The following is a 14,129-nucleotide window of genomic DNA, read 5'->3' as shown; positions in this document are numbered from 1 at the left end:
CTTTATAATGTTTATAAATCTATGTATATAGCTCTAGATAGGACTAGTTTCTGGTTTCCCATCCAGCTTTTTCTGAAGAGAAATAATTGTGCCTCCAAGTATTGCAAACCAGAGTAACCTCCGGCCCATGTTTGCCTCACAGGTCTGAAAAAACTGACCCCGCAGAGGGCCCCCTGTGACAACGTGGTGAGGTTTCAGGCATGGGTATGGCCTTCAGTATCAAGTCTTGTAGTGAACGTTGCTTCCAAGCAGCCGAGAACACAGGGGATTGTAGGCCGGCGCTTCTGGGAAGGTTAAACGTGCGTTTTTGATCACATGGAAACGCATGTCACAGTTTGACTTTCATGTGGGAGACAACCAAAATGGAAAGATTTTCATAAAATGAAAATGGGATTTCCCAAAGCTAAATTTTAACTCGACGGAGACAAAACTTCAATAAAGGGACAAAAGAAGCCAGAGGCAAAGGTTTTGCAAAGTGAACATAAATTACACATACTTGTGCACACAGGGAAATGGATGGCCTCTGTGTTCTGTTTTGTTTTATTGAAGTCTAGTTGATTTACAACATTAGAAAACGGATGGCCTTTCCAAGCCCTACTATTGTGATCCTTGGAATCAGAGGCACACACACAGAGCAAGCAGCAGTTTCCATAGAGCATCTGGGCACAAGTTCTGTTTTCTGTCCTTACAAAGGGATTTGCTCCATGAGAAGTTCTGCCAGGGACAGCTGGAGTGGAGAGTCGAGGGTTTATCCTGACAACTACTAAATGCCCTTTAAAATACATATTTATTAAGAACCACAACAAATCCGTATCTGGCTAAAGGATTTCTTTTCTTATCACTGGACCTAGCCAGTGATGGTTCTTCCTTCCCAGAGCCCACCATCATGCTGGGTAGAGTGCTGTCCAGCGAAGACTCTGGATTCCTACGAGGGAACACTCTGCCCCTCGGGGAAGCCAGTGGGGGCACAGCGATGGGGACGGCCCCCACCCCTACCCCCGGGCAAAGCGCTGCTGCCTGGCAGAGACTCTTGGCCTGGCTCATCCTGTCCCCTAGCTTTTGGCTTCCTCCTTGTTACCCTTGCCCCTTTCTCCTCTCACTGCCAACCTTCTCCCCCCTTGTCACTGTTACAAGAGTTAAAAATGCTCTCCATTCAAATAACAGTTCACCTGGGGAAAACTGCTGTTTAAGCAGTAAGTGCCAGGAAATGTGAAATTTTGTTTAAAAAAGATAGATTACTATGGAGAAACAAATAACAACAGTAGATCTTTCCTTGGGATGATGAGATCAGAATTTCTCAACAAAGTGAATTGACAGGTGGCAAAACTCGGAAAGAACCCTAGAAGCCGGGGGACGCGAGTGATGTACCTGTGCTGTTCACCGTTAGTTACACTACAGGTATTTAATCCTTTCTGGATTCAGGTGGCATCTTACGCACATTTCGTAGGTTCCTGATATATGGCAAATATATCTTTGGCTCTAGTTTCATGCTTCCTAGAGATTTTTTTTTCCCCTTAACAAAATACCCTTGTCAGAACTATGCTCTTTTTTTTTTTCCTTCTTAAATTTTCTTCTCACCTGAGCCAACTGAATTCTCTTGATAGTATATAAATGGAATGACTGAAATATCAGAAACTAGTTCCACATGAAGAATCCGTACCATCTAGATTGGAAACTTCATTGAAAATTCTTTTGATGTTAGTGATAAGAAAAAAACTGGATGCTTTCATACCATTCAAAAGGAGAAAACAGTCAGAGGGGCTGGCGCTGTGGGACAAACTCTGTGTCCGGCCTTACACGCTAACTCTGTTTTCCCTTTGTCCTGCCGCAAGAACTTTGGGGGAGCCTTTTTGGCAGATGGTGTTAATGAGTCTACAGGGAAAAAAGATCAAGGATCTCAGGATTTTCTGGCAATGTTACCTCTCACACGGAGGGGGCCACTGGAGATTATTCCCTTCAAAGACAATATTTTCTGCTTGACAATGAAGGCTCTCTGATTCAGTTTCAGAAACGGTCAGCTTCACTCTAGGTACTAACAGGTGGAGGTATCTTGTCAAGTCACAGATTTCACTCAGGTCAGACTTAGTTCAACATGAGAGGTACGGCGAAGATGAAGCTCATTCCCTAGACAGCAGTTCTGTCAGCAGGAGCCCCTGGTTATAAATGTGTTGTCTTAAGTAAAGCTGGCTTGGCTTGCGGTGAGGTGTTCTGAGGTGCTCCTCCTCGTACTGACCCTTTGCTGTTTTTTATCAATATGTATGTCTAAACCACAGGAACATGTGAGTAGAAGCCACACCCTGTGGGTAAACGGAGGTATTTTCAAACAGGGAGAATTTTATTCTGATCATCATGTCCCCTGCAATCATCTATTAAATATTGCTCTTAAAAAAGATCTTATGCCCCAAGATCACGTCTATTTTGATGGGAATAAATAGGAAGTATTTTTAGCCAAAGGTTTTTTTTTCCTCCAAAATGGAAAACATTTATCACTTTTCAATTGGTTTTTGTCTCTTGAATGAGAATTGAATTTTCATGGACACACATGGAAAATCTGCCCACAGTGTGACTTTCATAATTCCCAGGCACTTCCAAGCTGGAGATGGAGTGGAAGTTGAAGATAAGCCCTTTGCAGGGTCTGAAGTTTTTAAGAGCAGTCTTACAATGCACCAATTATAACAGTCATTTCTTCCTTTCACTAGGCACAGGGGCAAGAAAGAAAGGTTATTTTGGCTCCTGCAAGACAAATTTATTGTCATTCTGCTGAGACGCGATAAGCAGGTGTCACTCTCCCACAGCCATGCGCTAAGGTTGACTACTGGTGATCAGAATGAGTGTCTGGGGAGTTATTCCTTACTGCTGGCTCTTATTTTCAAGAAGCTGTCTGTTAGCAGAGGAACTTTGACCCAAATGCTGCTTTTGCCTCCCTTGCGTGCTGTGCAGGGCTGGATGACATGGCTTTGTCGTCTTCCCAGGCTCTCCAAGATGGGGCTGCAGAAGCCAGGTTTAGCTCAGAGCAGCCACTAGAACCATGGCACTATCAAGTTCACGGCCAGGAAACCAACCAACAAGGCTCTCTGTGTCCCAACCAGCAAAGAACAGCATCTTTGAAACCACCCCAAGGCTGTGTCCAGAATATTGAGCAAATGTTTTCATAATGATCTTATTAATACAGTTTTTTTTTCTGGGCTCAAGACAGTGGGGCATTCTTTTAAAACATGAACTTCAGAGATAGATCTGGATTAAAATCTGGCTTCCATTATTTAAGTGTGTGACCTTGAACAAGTCACTTAATCTTTCCAAACCTGTTACCTCTTGTGTTAAATGGGAATAATTAACATCGCCTTAAAAGGTGGCTGTTACCACCAATGATAATTAAATAAGATAAGATATACAAAAGCGCCAGCAGGTACCTGGCAGGTTCTAGACGTTCAGTAACTTGGTGGGGAGGGCACCGATTCTGTTTCCTCATGTTCATGTGTTCATCACCAACCTTAGATCCTGCCTCTCCACATCCTTCGCTCAGCTTATACTCCAAAGACATGAAATTATCTGTATTTGCATAAAATTATTTCAGAGAATCTCCTATTGGCTATTTAACATGAAACCTACCTGAATTTTTTCATTGGAGATTGCTTTTCTTGAGCAGTGGCCAGATGACCAGAGTAATAGACTGGGAAAAACATGATGTTCCAGTTTGTTGAAAACCAAGTCATGAAAAATGGACAGTAGAAGTTCTTATAAGTAATTTTTACAATCTGTGTGGTTCCAACCCAAGATGATGACACTGACAAGATGATCAAAAGTCCCCAGACGGCCTTCAGAACCACGGACGTGCAGGAGAGGCAGCGAGCCTTGATTCTGTTTTCTTGGCTGCCATTCTCAGGATGAGCCTGTGTTCCATCATCCCCTGCAAACAGGAAAGGAATACAAATTTGCGGAAATCAAGTTAGAAAACAGCAATCAAAGAGGCAGACAGTAGAATCACCAGTGTTTTTTGTTTTTTCCTACCATCATTCAAAGAGACAGATAACTGGCTTGTTTTCTCTCTGGAATCTCTGTAAAGGGACAGTGTGCATCTGGACCCCTATCCAGGCCATGACAATGCTCAGGAACTTGGTGGATGCTCTGCTGTCCTCCAGTGTCTCCTACCCACTCCCTTGTAACAGCATTACACGTTTCAGCTCCAAAGGCATTGGTTGGCCTTCACTGAGCCTTTGTCTTATCAAATGTGAAAAGATGGGAGGTATGCCACCTCCCAACAGAAGCTTTAAGAGGCACCACAGGGTCCCACTACCTCACGCTTTTCCTTTCTGCCACTAGCATGGAAAATCCCAAATAGGAGATGCTGTTTCAGTCTACGTGGGAGAATGAGAGAACCCAGCCAAAGCAGCCCTGTATCTGCTGACATGAAAAGTGAGCGAAAAACAAGTATTTGTTGTTATAGTCCGCTGAGGTTTTTGTTTTTTTTTTAAATGGCAACTAAGATCACTATTAAATTGAAAAGAATGCATCCCCAAAACAGAGCAAGTCTGGACTACACAAGATCACTTCCCACCTCAGAACAAATGACTATTTAATATGTTTCTGGGAGTTCTGCTTTGTATTTTTATGTTTACTAAGAAAATTTAGTAGCAGTTTTTTCACACTGAAATCATCAAAGCTCTCTGAAAGTGATCATCTTAAAGGCCTTCTCCCCTGACAGAGAAAACAAGTTCAACACAATCAATTTATGTACCTATCAGGAAGCTAAACAGGAGAAGGCATCACCCTGAGTCCCCATGCTGAGATCCCAGATGGCAGGACCCTGGGGGAAAGGAGGCAGAATTGCTTGCAAGACTCTGCTGTGTCTCCAGGCACCTCCTTTAAGTGTAAGGTTTATCCTGGGGTTAAGAAAGTGGTGCAGCCCACACACTGCGAGTCATGGTGGATGGGTTTCTCACTCTACCTCTCTAGAACCTGCTGGCTGTCCTGCTGAATGTGCTCCCACTGCTTAATGACCCAGATGTGACTGCCCCACTGGGGGCAAAGGCTTTCATCCAGCTAAGGCCTTCTGATACCATTATGTGGGGGAAAGGTGGTAGCAAACCTTGAAAGTGAATTCTTCACTGGAGAATATAAACTAAGTGAGGATGCACACAGCAAGTACTACATGACTTCCAAGTCTTACCAACAGTGCTGAGTTCTCAGGGCCTAGGCCTCCAGAAGGCGAAAACTGTTATTCTTTTATTTATTTATTCAACAAAGTGCTATGGAGGCTTCCAGGAGCTAGTTAGTCAGGTCCCAGTGGTTCAAAAATGAAAGACCTGAGCTCATTACCTAAAGGAAGGCCAGAAAACACATCTAATACAGTGTGATAAGGGCCAAGCATAACAGATACAAGGCCATATGGAGGCAAGAGAGAAACACTTGTTAAGAGGTGAAGTGAGAAATGATCAGGAGAAACTTTCATAAGGCAGGACGTTGAGATGAGTCTGGAAGTTTGAATTGGCCAGCACCCTTGGCTGTGTATGGACAATACTGGCTTTTAATAACCCTTCCGCAAACTCCCTCTATGACCATGTGGCTTATACAGACAGTAGAGGGAAAACACTAAAATGAGTAAGAGACTCGTGTTGGAAGGCTAGGAAGGGAACACAGGCCTTCCCAATGACGGAGGTATTATCATTCCCATTATGCAGATGAAAAAACTGAGACTTGTATTAAAGATTGTTCAGGGTTGAGCCCAAGTCAGCATGATTCCAGGGTCCAAACTTTTTATTCTGAATACTCATTCTGTTTAGGTTTCAGGCTTGAGCTCTCCATTTAAGCACTGGAAGTTTCAGAAATGGTTTGGAGGAAAAGTTCTGCTTCCTAGCAGGAATGGCAGTCTTGCATGGGGCTTAAGAGAAGTGATACTTAAGAGAACGAGAAAACTCTACTACACTTCAGATCACATCACTCTCAGGGGCCATCTTGTAAAGAAGGAATGATTCTACAAAGATATTAAATACCCCTTTTAGCTGGTAGCTGCCTTCACCGTCACCTTTGAAGATTGCACCGTGACCACCATCATGTAACGGAAAGGACTTTTCATGACGTCAGTAGTTACCTAAATCCCTCCGTCGTACTGACCGATTCTTCCTTCTGCTAACTAGATTTAATTGTCGACAATTCTTTAATTTTACCATCTATAGATATTAGAGAAAGATTGCCTCTCCAGGGCTCTTTTATTTTTCTGACCATTTTAAACATGACCTTCTTTAGTCCTGCTTAGATTTAGAGTTTTGTATATGTCATTAAAATTGATTTATCAGGAATTCCATCCATTTCTATGAATCTTAATTGGAGTCATACAAAAGAATGCTAAAGGTCACTGGAATTTGGAAACATGAGTGGAAGTCCTACCCCTGCCATTGTCTGGCTCAGAGAATATGCTTAATTTCATTCTTAGCTTCTCTGTCAAACAGTGATAACATCTATCTCACGGGATTCATTTTGAGGTTAAGCACCATAATATTCTTGAAAGCAGGTGAGCTGCTCGTCAGATTATTCTCCTTTTCTCTTTTCTTTTTGGTGCCTCAGAATATCCCCAAATGCCTTCTGAATCATTACAGAAAGAGTAAATTATGTCCCATCTGGTCTTTAATGGTACTGTCTTTGAGATCTGTAATTTGTATATGATAGATAGGGCAAGTCCTTATTAACCATATTTAATTAACTGGAACATTCTGTCCTGCAGATAACTGGGATAATAAGAATATTACTGCAACTTATTAAAGCCAATTAAAACTTTCTGAAGATTTAAGATGTCATTTTCTTAACTTTTTTTTAAGAGTTTTAGCCTTGGGGTCCATAGTTGCTGAGATATCATTTTTAAATGTTGTCATTTTTTGATAATATATCTTTTCTCATATAAAAGATCTCAAATTAGTAGAACCCTAGAAGAGGCTTTCACATCTCCTCTATACCTTTGTTTACCCCTATCCGTAACTGATTCCCCTGAATTACTATTTCTCTTCTGTTTATTTTTTTAAAGCCAATGTTCTCAAAGTTACGAGGTTTTTGGTTTTCATTGTCTTTTTTTTTTCTTTTACTACTCACTTATTTTGGATAGAGCATTTTGTTGTCTTTGCTGTTGTTACTATTGATTTTAAGGATGCAAAGGATTTTAATACGTTGCTGGCCAAGCTGAAGGAATAAATGGAGGAGGAGAGACTGAAAATGCAGGTGGAAGAGAGGGAGAGGAGGTGATGAGGGATACAGGAGAAGGAGTTAACATCAGAAGGGCAACAAACACAAAAGTCAAATGAGGTTCTGCAATGATGGTAATCAGCAAACAAAAGAACAGAGACATCTGAGGCAGAGAGGAAAGTATCTGTTACCACACAGTTGTTTTGGTCTCTTCTGGAAGGTAGAAGTGTGGTCATATGTAAGAGGAAGTAAGTATGGACTCGGGGCTTGGTAGCATCTCTGGGAAGGCAGTCAGATGTCTACCACCAAAAAGTAACAGTACTGGCCAGCAGCCTAGTGGACCCTGCTGCATTTTAAAATGATACATTTGCTGGGAAACTCATGGATATAGTCAGGAGATTTATCTAGTAATTTCAGTAACCCAAGTAACCCAGGAGTTAGAGAGTGTCAGTCGGCTGTGAGGAAAGGCTAGAGATCTTGACTGATCAAAGAGGCAAGTGAAGTGTCCTGAAGGAGACATAAAATTGGGAAAACTTGATGGGCTCCAAGGACTAGCAGTCTTGATGAAGACAAGAGCAGAGTCTGTGATTTTACTGGTGCTTTTAGTCTCAGAATGGGCACAGCGTGCTATTGCTAAACCCCAGGGTTGAGTTAAAAGATGCTAGCTTTTGACATCTTAAAAATGAGAAAATTAGTTTCCTTATAAACGTCATTAGAAGTCATTGTTCAACCATGTGTTAAGCCCTTCAACTATAGGTTTTGGTATTATTTCTCTGCTACACCAGACACCATTAACAGATTGTACCTCTACATTTCCCTTCTTCCTTCTCCTTCTACTTGATAAACTTTCCCCACACCCTCCTCTGAGAGTCCATATAACATCTCTACATTCTGTGCCAATGGTCAGATCTTGCACTGCTGGTTAGAAGCTTACTTAGACGTACTGTTATTTAAGGGGAAGTCACCAACATACCTGATCTGTTCTGCCTCTCGGCTCTGTGTCCACAAACTCCAGAGGATCCTCGACTCTGAAGTTCAAGAATAGGAGCAGAAGAATCTTCAGTGACAGACAGAGGGGACAGTTGTCTACTGATGCTACTGTGTGAACTGGGGCAGTTGGCTCCTGGTTTACATCGAGTAACCGATGATCTGGAGGTACCTGGGGAGAAAGAGTTCATGCCAGTTTGAGAACTTCCTGGAGGAAAAAACAGATTTTTAAATGCCTTGGCAGTAAAATATATGGAATATTTACCGAACTCATTGCTAATTTTACAAAAGAGGCTCCTAATAAGAAAATGCTATGTTGGCGAAGTCTGTGTCCTTAAGATAAAGGATCTTTTTAGATAAACCCATTAAGTGGAAATGAACGTTAGAAGATGGTGTTTGGGTTGACATATCTGTTCTGATTAGAACTGTTATCACAGTGGAATAGTTTACCTCTGGGAAAGCAAAGTGATGTTATGCCTGCTTCCTCCCTTTTCTTCCTGAGGCTGACTGTTGAATTCCTAACTCATAAAACTGCCAACAGCTTCTCCTGTTAAATCCACTCTACACTGTTCCATCAGGTTGATCACTAAAATCCAGCTTTGTGGTGTTTCCTCTGCTCTGGCTAGGACTTCCAATACTATGCTGAATAGAAGTGTCAAGAGGGGGTCATCCTTTTCTTGTTTTCAGTCTCAGAGGAAAGGCTTTCAGCTTTTCACCACTGAGTATGATGTTAGCTGTGGCCTTGTAATATAAGGCCTTTGTTATGATAAGGTATGTCCCCTGTACACCCATTTTGCTGAGAGTTTTTATCATAAATCGATGTTGAATTTGTCAAATGCTTTTTTGCACCTGCTGAGATGACTGATTTTCATTTTTCATTTGTTAATGCGGTGTATCACACTGACTGATTTGCGGATCCTGAACCATCTTTGCATCACTGTATCCCACACTCGAACTTCATCTGGATTTCACTGGTTTTATCACCAGTGACCTTTTTCTGGATCCCATCCAGGACACCACATTACATTTAGTCATTTTGTCTCCTTAGGCCTCCTATGGTCTACGGAAGTATTTCAGTCTTTATTTTTCACAAGTTTTGAGAAGTACTGTTGAAGTATTTTGTAGGAAGAATGTCCCTCAATTGGAGTTTGTTAGATTTCTTTTCATGTTTATTTTGGGGTTATGTGTTTCGGGGAGGAACACCACAAAGGTGAAGTATTCTTATTATGTGATATCAGCCCTGATATGCTGCCAATATGATTTATTACCTATGATGTTAACCTTGATCACCTGGTCAAGACAGCGTGTGTCAGGGTTCTCCACTGTCCTTCTCCCCTTCCCATACTCTGTTCTTTGGAAGTGAGTCACTAATTCCAGCCCATACTCCGTGGTGAGGAATGAAGAAGTGTTAAGCTTTACATTCTGGAGGGGAAATGTCTACACATAGTATTTGGAATTCTTCTCAAGAGAAGATTTGTCTTTTTTTTCTCCCTTTATCCATTCAGTCATTTATTTATATTAGTATGGGCTTATATATATTTTATACTTTGGGTTATGATCAAACCTGGACTGTTCGTTCTTTTGCACAAATAATTCCAGCTTTCACCACTGGGAGTTCTTTCAGATTGACTTCTGAGTTCCTTTGACACATCTCCATTCTTTTGGGGTTTTTTGTTTTGTTTTGTTTTTAAGCTCTTCTTACTTTCTGGCACTAAAGATATTCTGGGCTCATCTTTTATTTACCATGCTCCATTCCTGGAATCAGTCATTTCTCTAAGGATCTCTATTAACTTTATTTGGAGAATGGTATTTGGAAACCAAGATCTGACTGTGAGTGTGCTCACTGTTACTGGGATACCCCTGAATGTGGATCTTTTCAGTTGTCAGAACTAGGAAATATGTGTATGTATGTCAACCCAGTGTATATATATGTCCATAATTGTGTCTGTACATATCTATCCTGTGCTTTTTTTTAATGGTCTCTAAGAACTAGGGGAAATGTTCTATATACAGTGTGACCTCAAACAATACCTGTTGACTTTGATGAGGTTCAACTGGGATGATGAGATGAAGAGTATCAGAATCAGCTTGGACACTGATAGCTATCAATTCTAAGACAGGTATACTGCTCTGACTGCTCTCTGGGGTGTTTGTGTATATTCTTTATTCTCACTGATAGAGGGTTGAGAACAGAGACTGTCATTCTCTCTGGGTCATGGATGTTATGTCTTGGTGTGGTACTTCTGAAATGGTAGAAAGGAGGTAGAAACTGTCAAAAGCAAAATCTTGAAATAGCAATGATATCTTGGCTTTCTTTTGGTTTTGAATACATCGTGTTATGTACTATGTGAGTAATCACTTGAAGCAATCAAAGCAGAACCATGAGAAGTAGTGATGTCCAAAAAAAAAAAAATCTATTATTTTCTTGCTCCCCTCTCCCACCTTTTATAATTTTGATATATATTTTTTTAATCTAAGCAATGTTCTCCTAGGTCAATCTTCCCAAGCAATAGAAATAAAAGCAAAAATAAATAAACAAACAAATAGGACCTAAGCTTGAGTTCCTGAACCATCATCTCCATCAGGGAACCTAACAGAACAGCAGTGTAACTTAGATGCAAGTGTTAGTTCCATGGTCTAGGCATCTCCATCTATAACAAAAGTATATCTTGTTTTCTTTTCTTTCTTTCTCTTTTTTCCTTAATCTTGTAAAAAGTAGAGGAATATAAAAATGGAGTTAGCAATACCATCTTTTAATTCTGTCAAGTTGACCTAACAAAAATTTATTATTTAATCTCAACTTTTAAAAAATGTACAGCTACTCAAAAATCAACAGAAGCAAAACATACTGAGTACTGTGCTTGAATTAATGCTGTGTTAATACTGTTGTGATAAAAGTGTCAAAAATACATAAGATTCTAATTTTACACATCCAAAATGTTTGCCCTACTTCCACAGCTATGTTTATTTTTATTTTTTTATTGTAGTATAGTTGAAGTACAATGTTATGCAAGTTTCACGTGTACAACATGGTGATTCACAATTTTTAGAGGTTGTATTCCATTTATAGTTATTACAAAATATTGGCTATATTCTCTGCACTGTACCGTATATCCTTGTGGCTTTATACATGGTTTTTACCTCTTAATCCCCTCTTATCTTGCCCCTCCCCCCCACTGGTAACCATTAGTTTGTTCTCTATATCTGTGAGTCTGTTTCTTTTTTGTTATATTCAACACTTTTATTTTTTAGACTCCACATATAAGTGATATCATACAATGTTTGTCTTCCTCTGTCTGACTTATTTCACTTAGCACAATACCCTCCAAGTCTATCTAGGTTGTTGCAAAAGGCAAAATTTCATTCTTTTTTTATGGCTAAGTAGTATTCTAGTGTGTGTGTGTATCACATCTTCTTTATCTATTCATCTGTTGATGGGCACTTGGGCTGCTTCCATGTTTTGGCTATTGTAAGTAGTGCTGTTATGAACATTGGGGTGCATATATTTTTTTGAATTAGAGTTTTCAGCTTTTTCTGCATATATACCCGGGAGTAGAATTGCTGGCTATTTTTAGTTTTTTGAGAAACTTCCATACTGTTTTTTCCACAGTGGCTACATCACTTAACATTTCTACCAACAGTGTAAGACGGTTCCTTTTCCCACATCCTTGCCAACATTTGTTATTTGTATTCTTTTTGATGATAGCCATTCTGACAGATGTGAGGTGAAATCTCATTGTGGTTTTGATTTGCACTTCCCTGATGATTAGCGATGTTTAGCATATTTTCATGTGCCTGTTTGCCATCTGCATTTACTCCTTGGAAAAATTGTCTGTTCAGTTCTGCTGCACATTTGTTTAATTGTGTTGTTTGTTTTCTTGATATTGAATTGTAGGAGCTATTTATATATTTTGGCTATTAACCCATTATCAGTCATATCATTTGCAAATACTTTCTCCCATTCAGTAATTGTCTTTTCATTTTGTTGATGGTTTCCTTTGCTGTGCAAAAGCTTTTAAGCTTAATTAGGTCCCATTTGTTTATTTTTGCTTTTATTTCCTTTGCTTTAGGAGACATTTAAAAAATATTGCTATGATTTATGACAAAGAGTATTCTGCCTATGTTTTCCTTTAGGAGTTTTATGGTTTCTGGTCTTTTATTTAGGTCTTTAATCCATTTTGAGGGTTTGTTTTTGTTTGTTTTGGTGTATATGGTGTTAGGGAATGTTCTCATTTCCTTCTTTTACACATATCTGTCCAGTTTTCCCAGCACCACCTATTCAAGAGACTGTCTTTTTTCCTCCATTGTATATTCTCACCTCCTTTGTCATAGATTAATTGACCATAAGTGCATGGGTTTATTTGTGGGCTCTCTATTCTATTCCATTGATCGATGTGTCTATTTTTGTGCCAGTACCATACTGTTTTGATTACTGTAGCTTTGCAGTATAGTCTGAAATCAGGTAGCATGATTCCTCCAGCTCTGTTCTTCTTTCCCAAGATTGTTTTGGCTATTCAGAGTCTTTCATGTTTCCATATGAATTTTAAAATTATTTGTTCTAGTTCTGTAAAAAATGCCCTTGGTATTTTGGCAGAGATTGCATTGAATCTGTAGATTGTTTTGCGTAGTGTGTCATTTTAACAATATTAATTCTTCCAGTTCATGAACACAATATATCTTAACATCTGTTTGTGTTGTTTTGAGTCCCATAGATTATTGATTGTTGTGCTTTTGTTTTCATATGTCTCCAGGTATTTTTTTATTTCCTCTTTGATTTCTTCAGTGATCTATTGGTTGCTTAGTAGCATACTGTTTAGCCTCCATGTTTTTGTGATTTTTGCCATTTTATCTTGTAGCTGATTTTTAGTCTTACAGCATTGTGATCGGAAAAGATGCTTGATATGATTTCAGTTTTCTTAAATTTACTGAGGCTTGTTTTGTGGCCTAGCATGTGATAAATCCTGGAGAATGTTACATGTGCACTTCAAAAGAATGTATATTCTGCTGCTTTTGGATGGAATGTTCTGTATATGTATCTATTAAGCTCATCTGGCCTAATGTGTCATTTAAGGCCAATGTTTCCTTATTGATTTCCTGTCTGAATGACCTGCCCATTGATGTGAGTGGGGTGTTAAAGTCCCCTACTAATATTGTGTTGCTGTTGGTTTCTCTCTTTGTCTGTTAGTATTTGCTTTATGTATTTAGGTACATATAATATTTACATATATATGTTGGGTATATATATATTTACAATTGTTATATCTTCTTGGATTGACTCCTTGATCATTATGTAATGTCCTTCTTTGTCTCTTACAAGTTTTTATTTTGAAGTCTATTTTGTCTGATGTAAATATTGCTACACTGGCTTTACCCATAGTGGGCAGGGCCTGGCCCAGCTGGTCCCAGGACAGGATCTGGCCTGCTAGTGGACAGGCCCTGTCTGTAGACTGAGGTATTATTGTTTTCTTGTGGCTAGTGTTTGCCCACTGGTGGGTGGAATTGGCCTGAGGCTAGGGCATGCTCACTAGTGGGCAGGGCCTAGGACCCGGGGTCTCTGGCTGAAGGGCCCTGGGGGGTCTCAGGTCTAGTGCCCATGCAGTGGTACACTGGGCCAGGTCCTGGGCCCTCTAGTGGGCAAGGCCATGTCCAGAGGTGGCTGTGGGCTGAGGGGCTCTTAAGGCAGCCTGTCCACTACTCAGTGGGGCTCTGTCAGTGTCTACTTAGTTGCTTGGCCTGAGGCATCCCAGCACTGGTGCCTGTAGACTGTTGGTGTGGGGCTGGGTCCTGGTGCTAATAAGCTAAAGATTCCAGAATGGTGTTTGTCAGCAGCAGTGTCCATGTGGTAGAAGGAACTCCCAAAAATGGCTGCTGGCAGTGTCTATGTCCCCACAGTGAGTTGGAGTTGCCTCCTGCCTCTCTGGGTGACTCCCTGGGATCAGAAGACAGGTCTGGCCTAGGCTCCCATCAAATAA

The 14,129-nt window shown here is 40.3% G+C and overlaps 1 protein-coding gene across 5 annotated transcripts in view; it reads right to left on the bottom strand.

The window, feature by feature from the left end:
• SLC35F4 (solute carrier family 35 member F4) overlaps positions 1-14,129 on the bottom strand; it is a 222,314-nt gene that overhangs the window by 20,734 nt on the left and 187,451 nt on the right. For 4 of the 5 annotated variants that reach the window (XM_074365468.1, XM_074365471.1, XM_010962368.3 and 1 more), the window contains exons 2-3: positions 8,144-8,329; positions 3,610-3,907 (exon numbers count right to left, since the gene is read on the bottom strand). In XM_074365468.1, coding sequence (XP_074221569.1) covers positions 3,610-3,907; positions 8,144-8,329 — 484 coding nt within the window. Of the gene's footprint in view, positions 1-3,609; positions 3,908-8,143; positions 8,330-14,129 lie in introns of those variants that run through there. The other variant, XM_045522051.2, reaches the window with a different exon arrangement.

This window comes from Camelus bactrianus, chromosome 6, assembly GCF_048773025.1.
Source record: "Camelus bactrianus isolate YW-2024 breed Bactrian camel chromosome 6, ASM4877302v1, whole genome shotgun sequence".
In the NCBI taxonomy this organism is placed as follows: domain Eukaryota; kingdom Metazoa; phylum Chordata; class Mammalia; order Artiodactyla; family Camelidae; genus Camelus; species Camelus bactrianus.
Note: the sequence above shows the minus strand (reverse complement) of the source record. Positions and strands in the feature narration are given on the sequence as shown.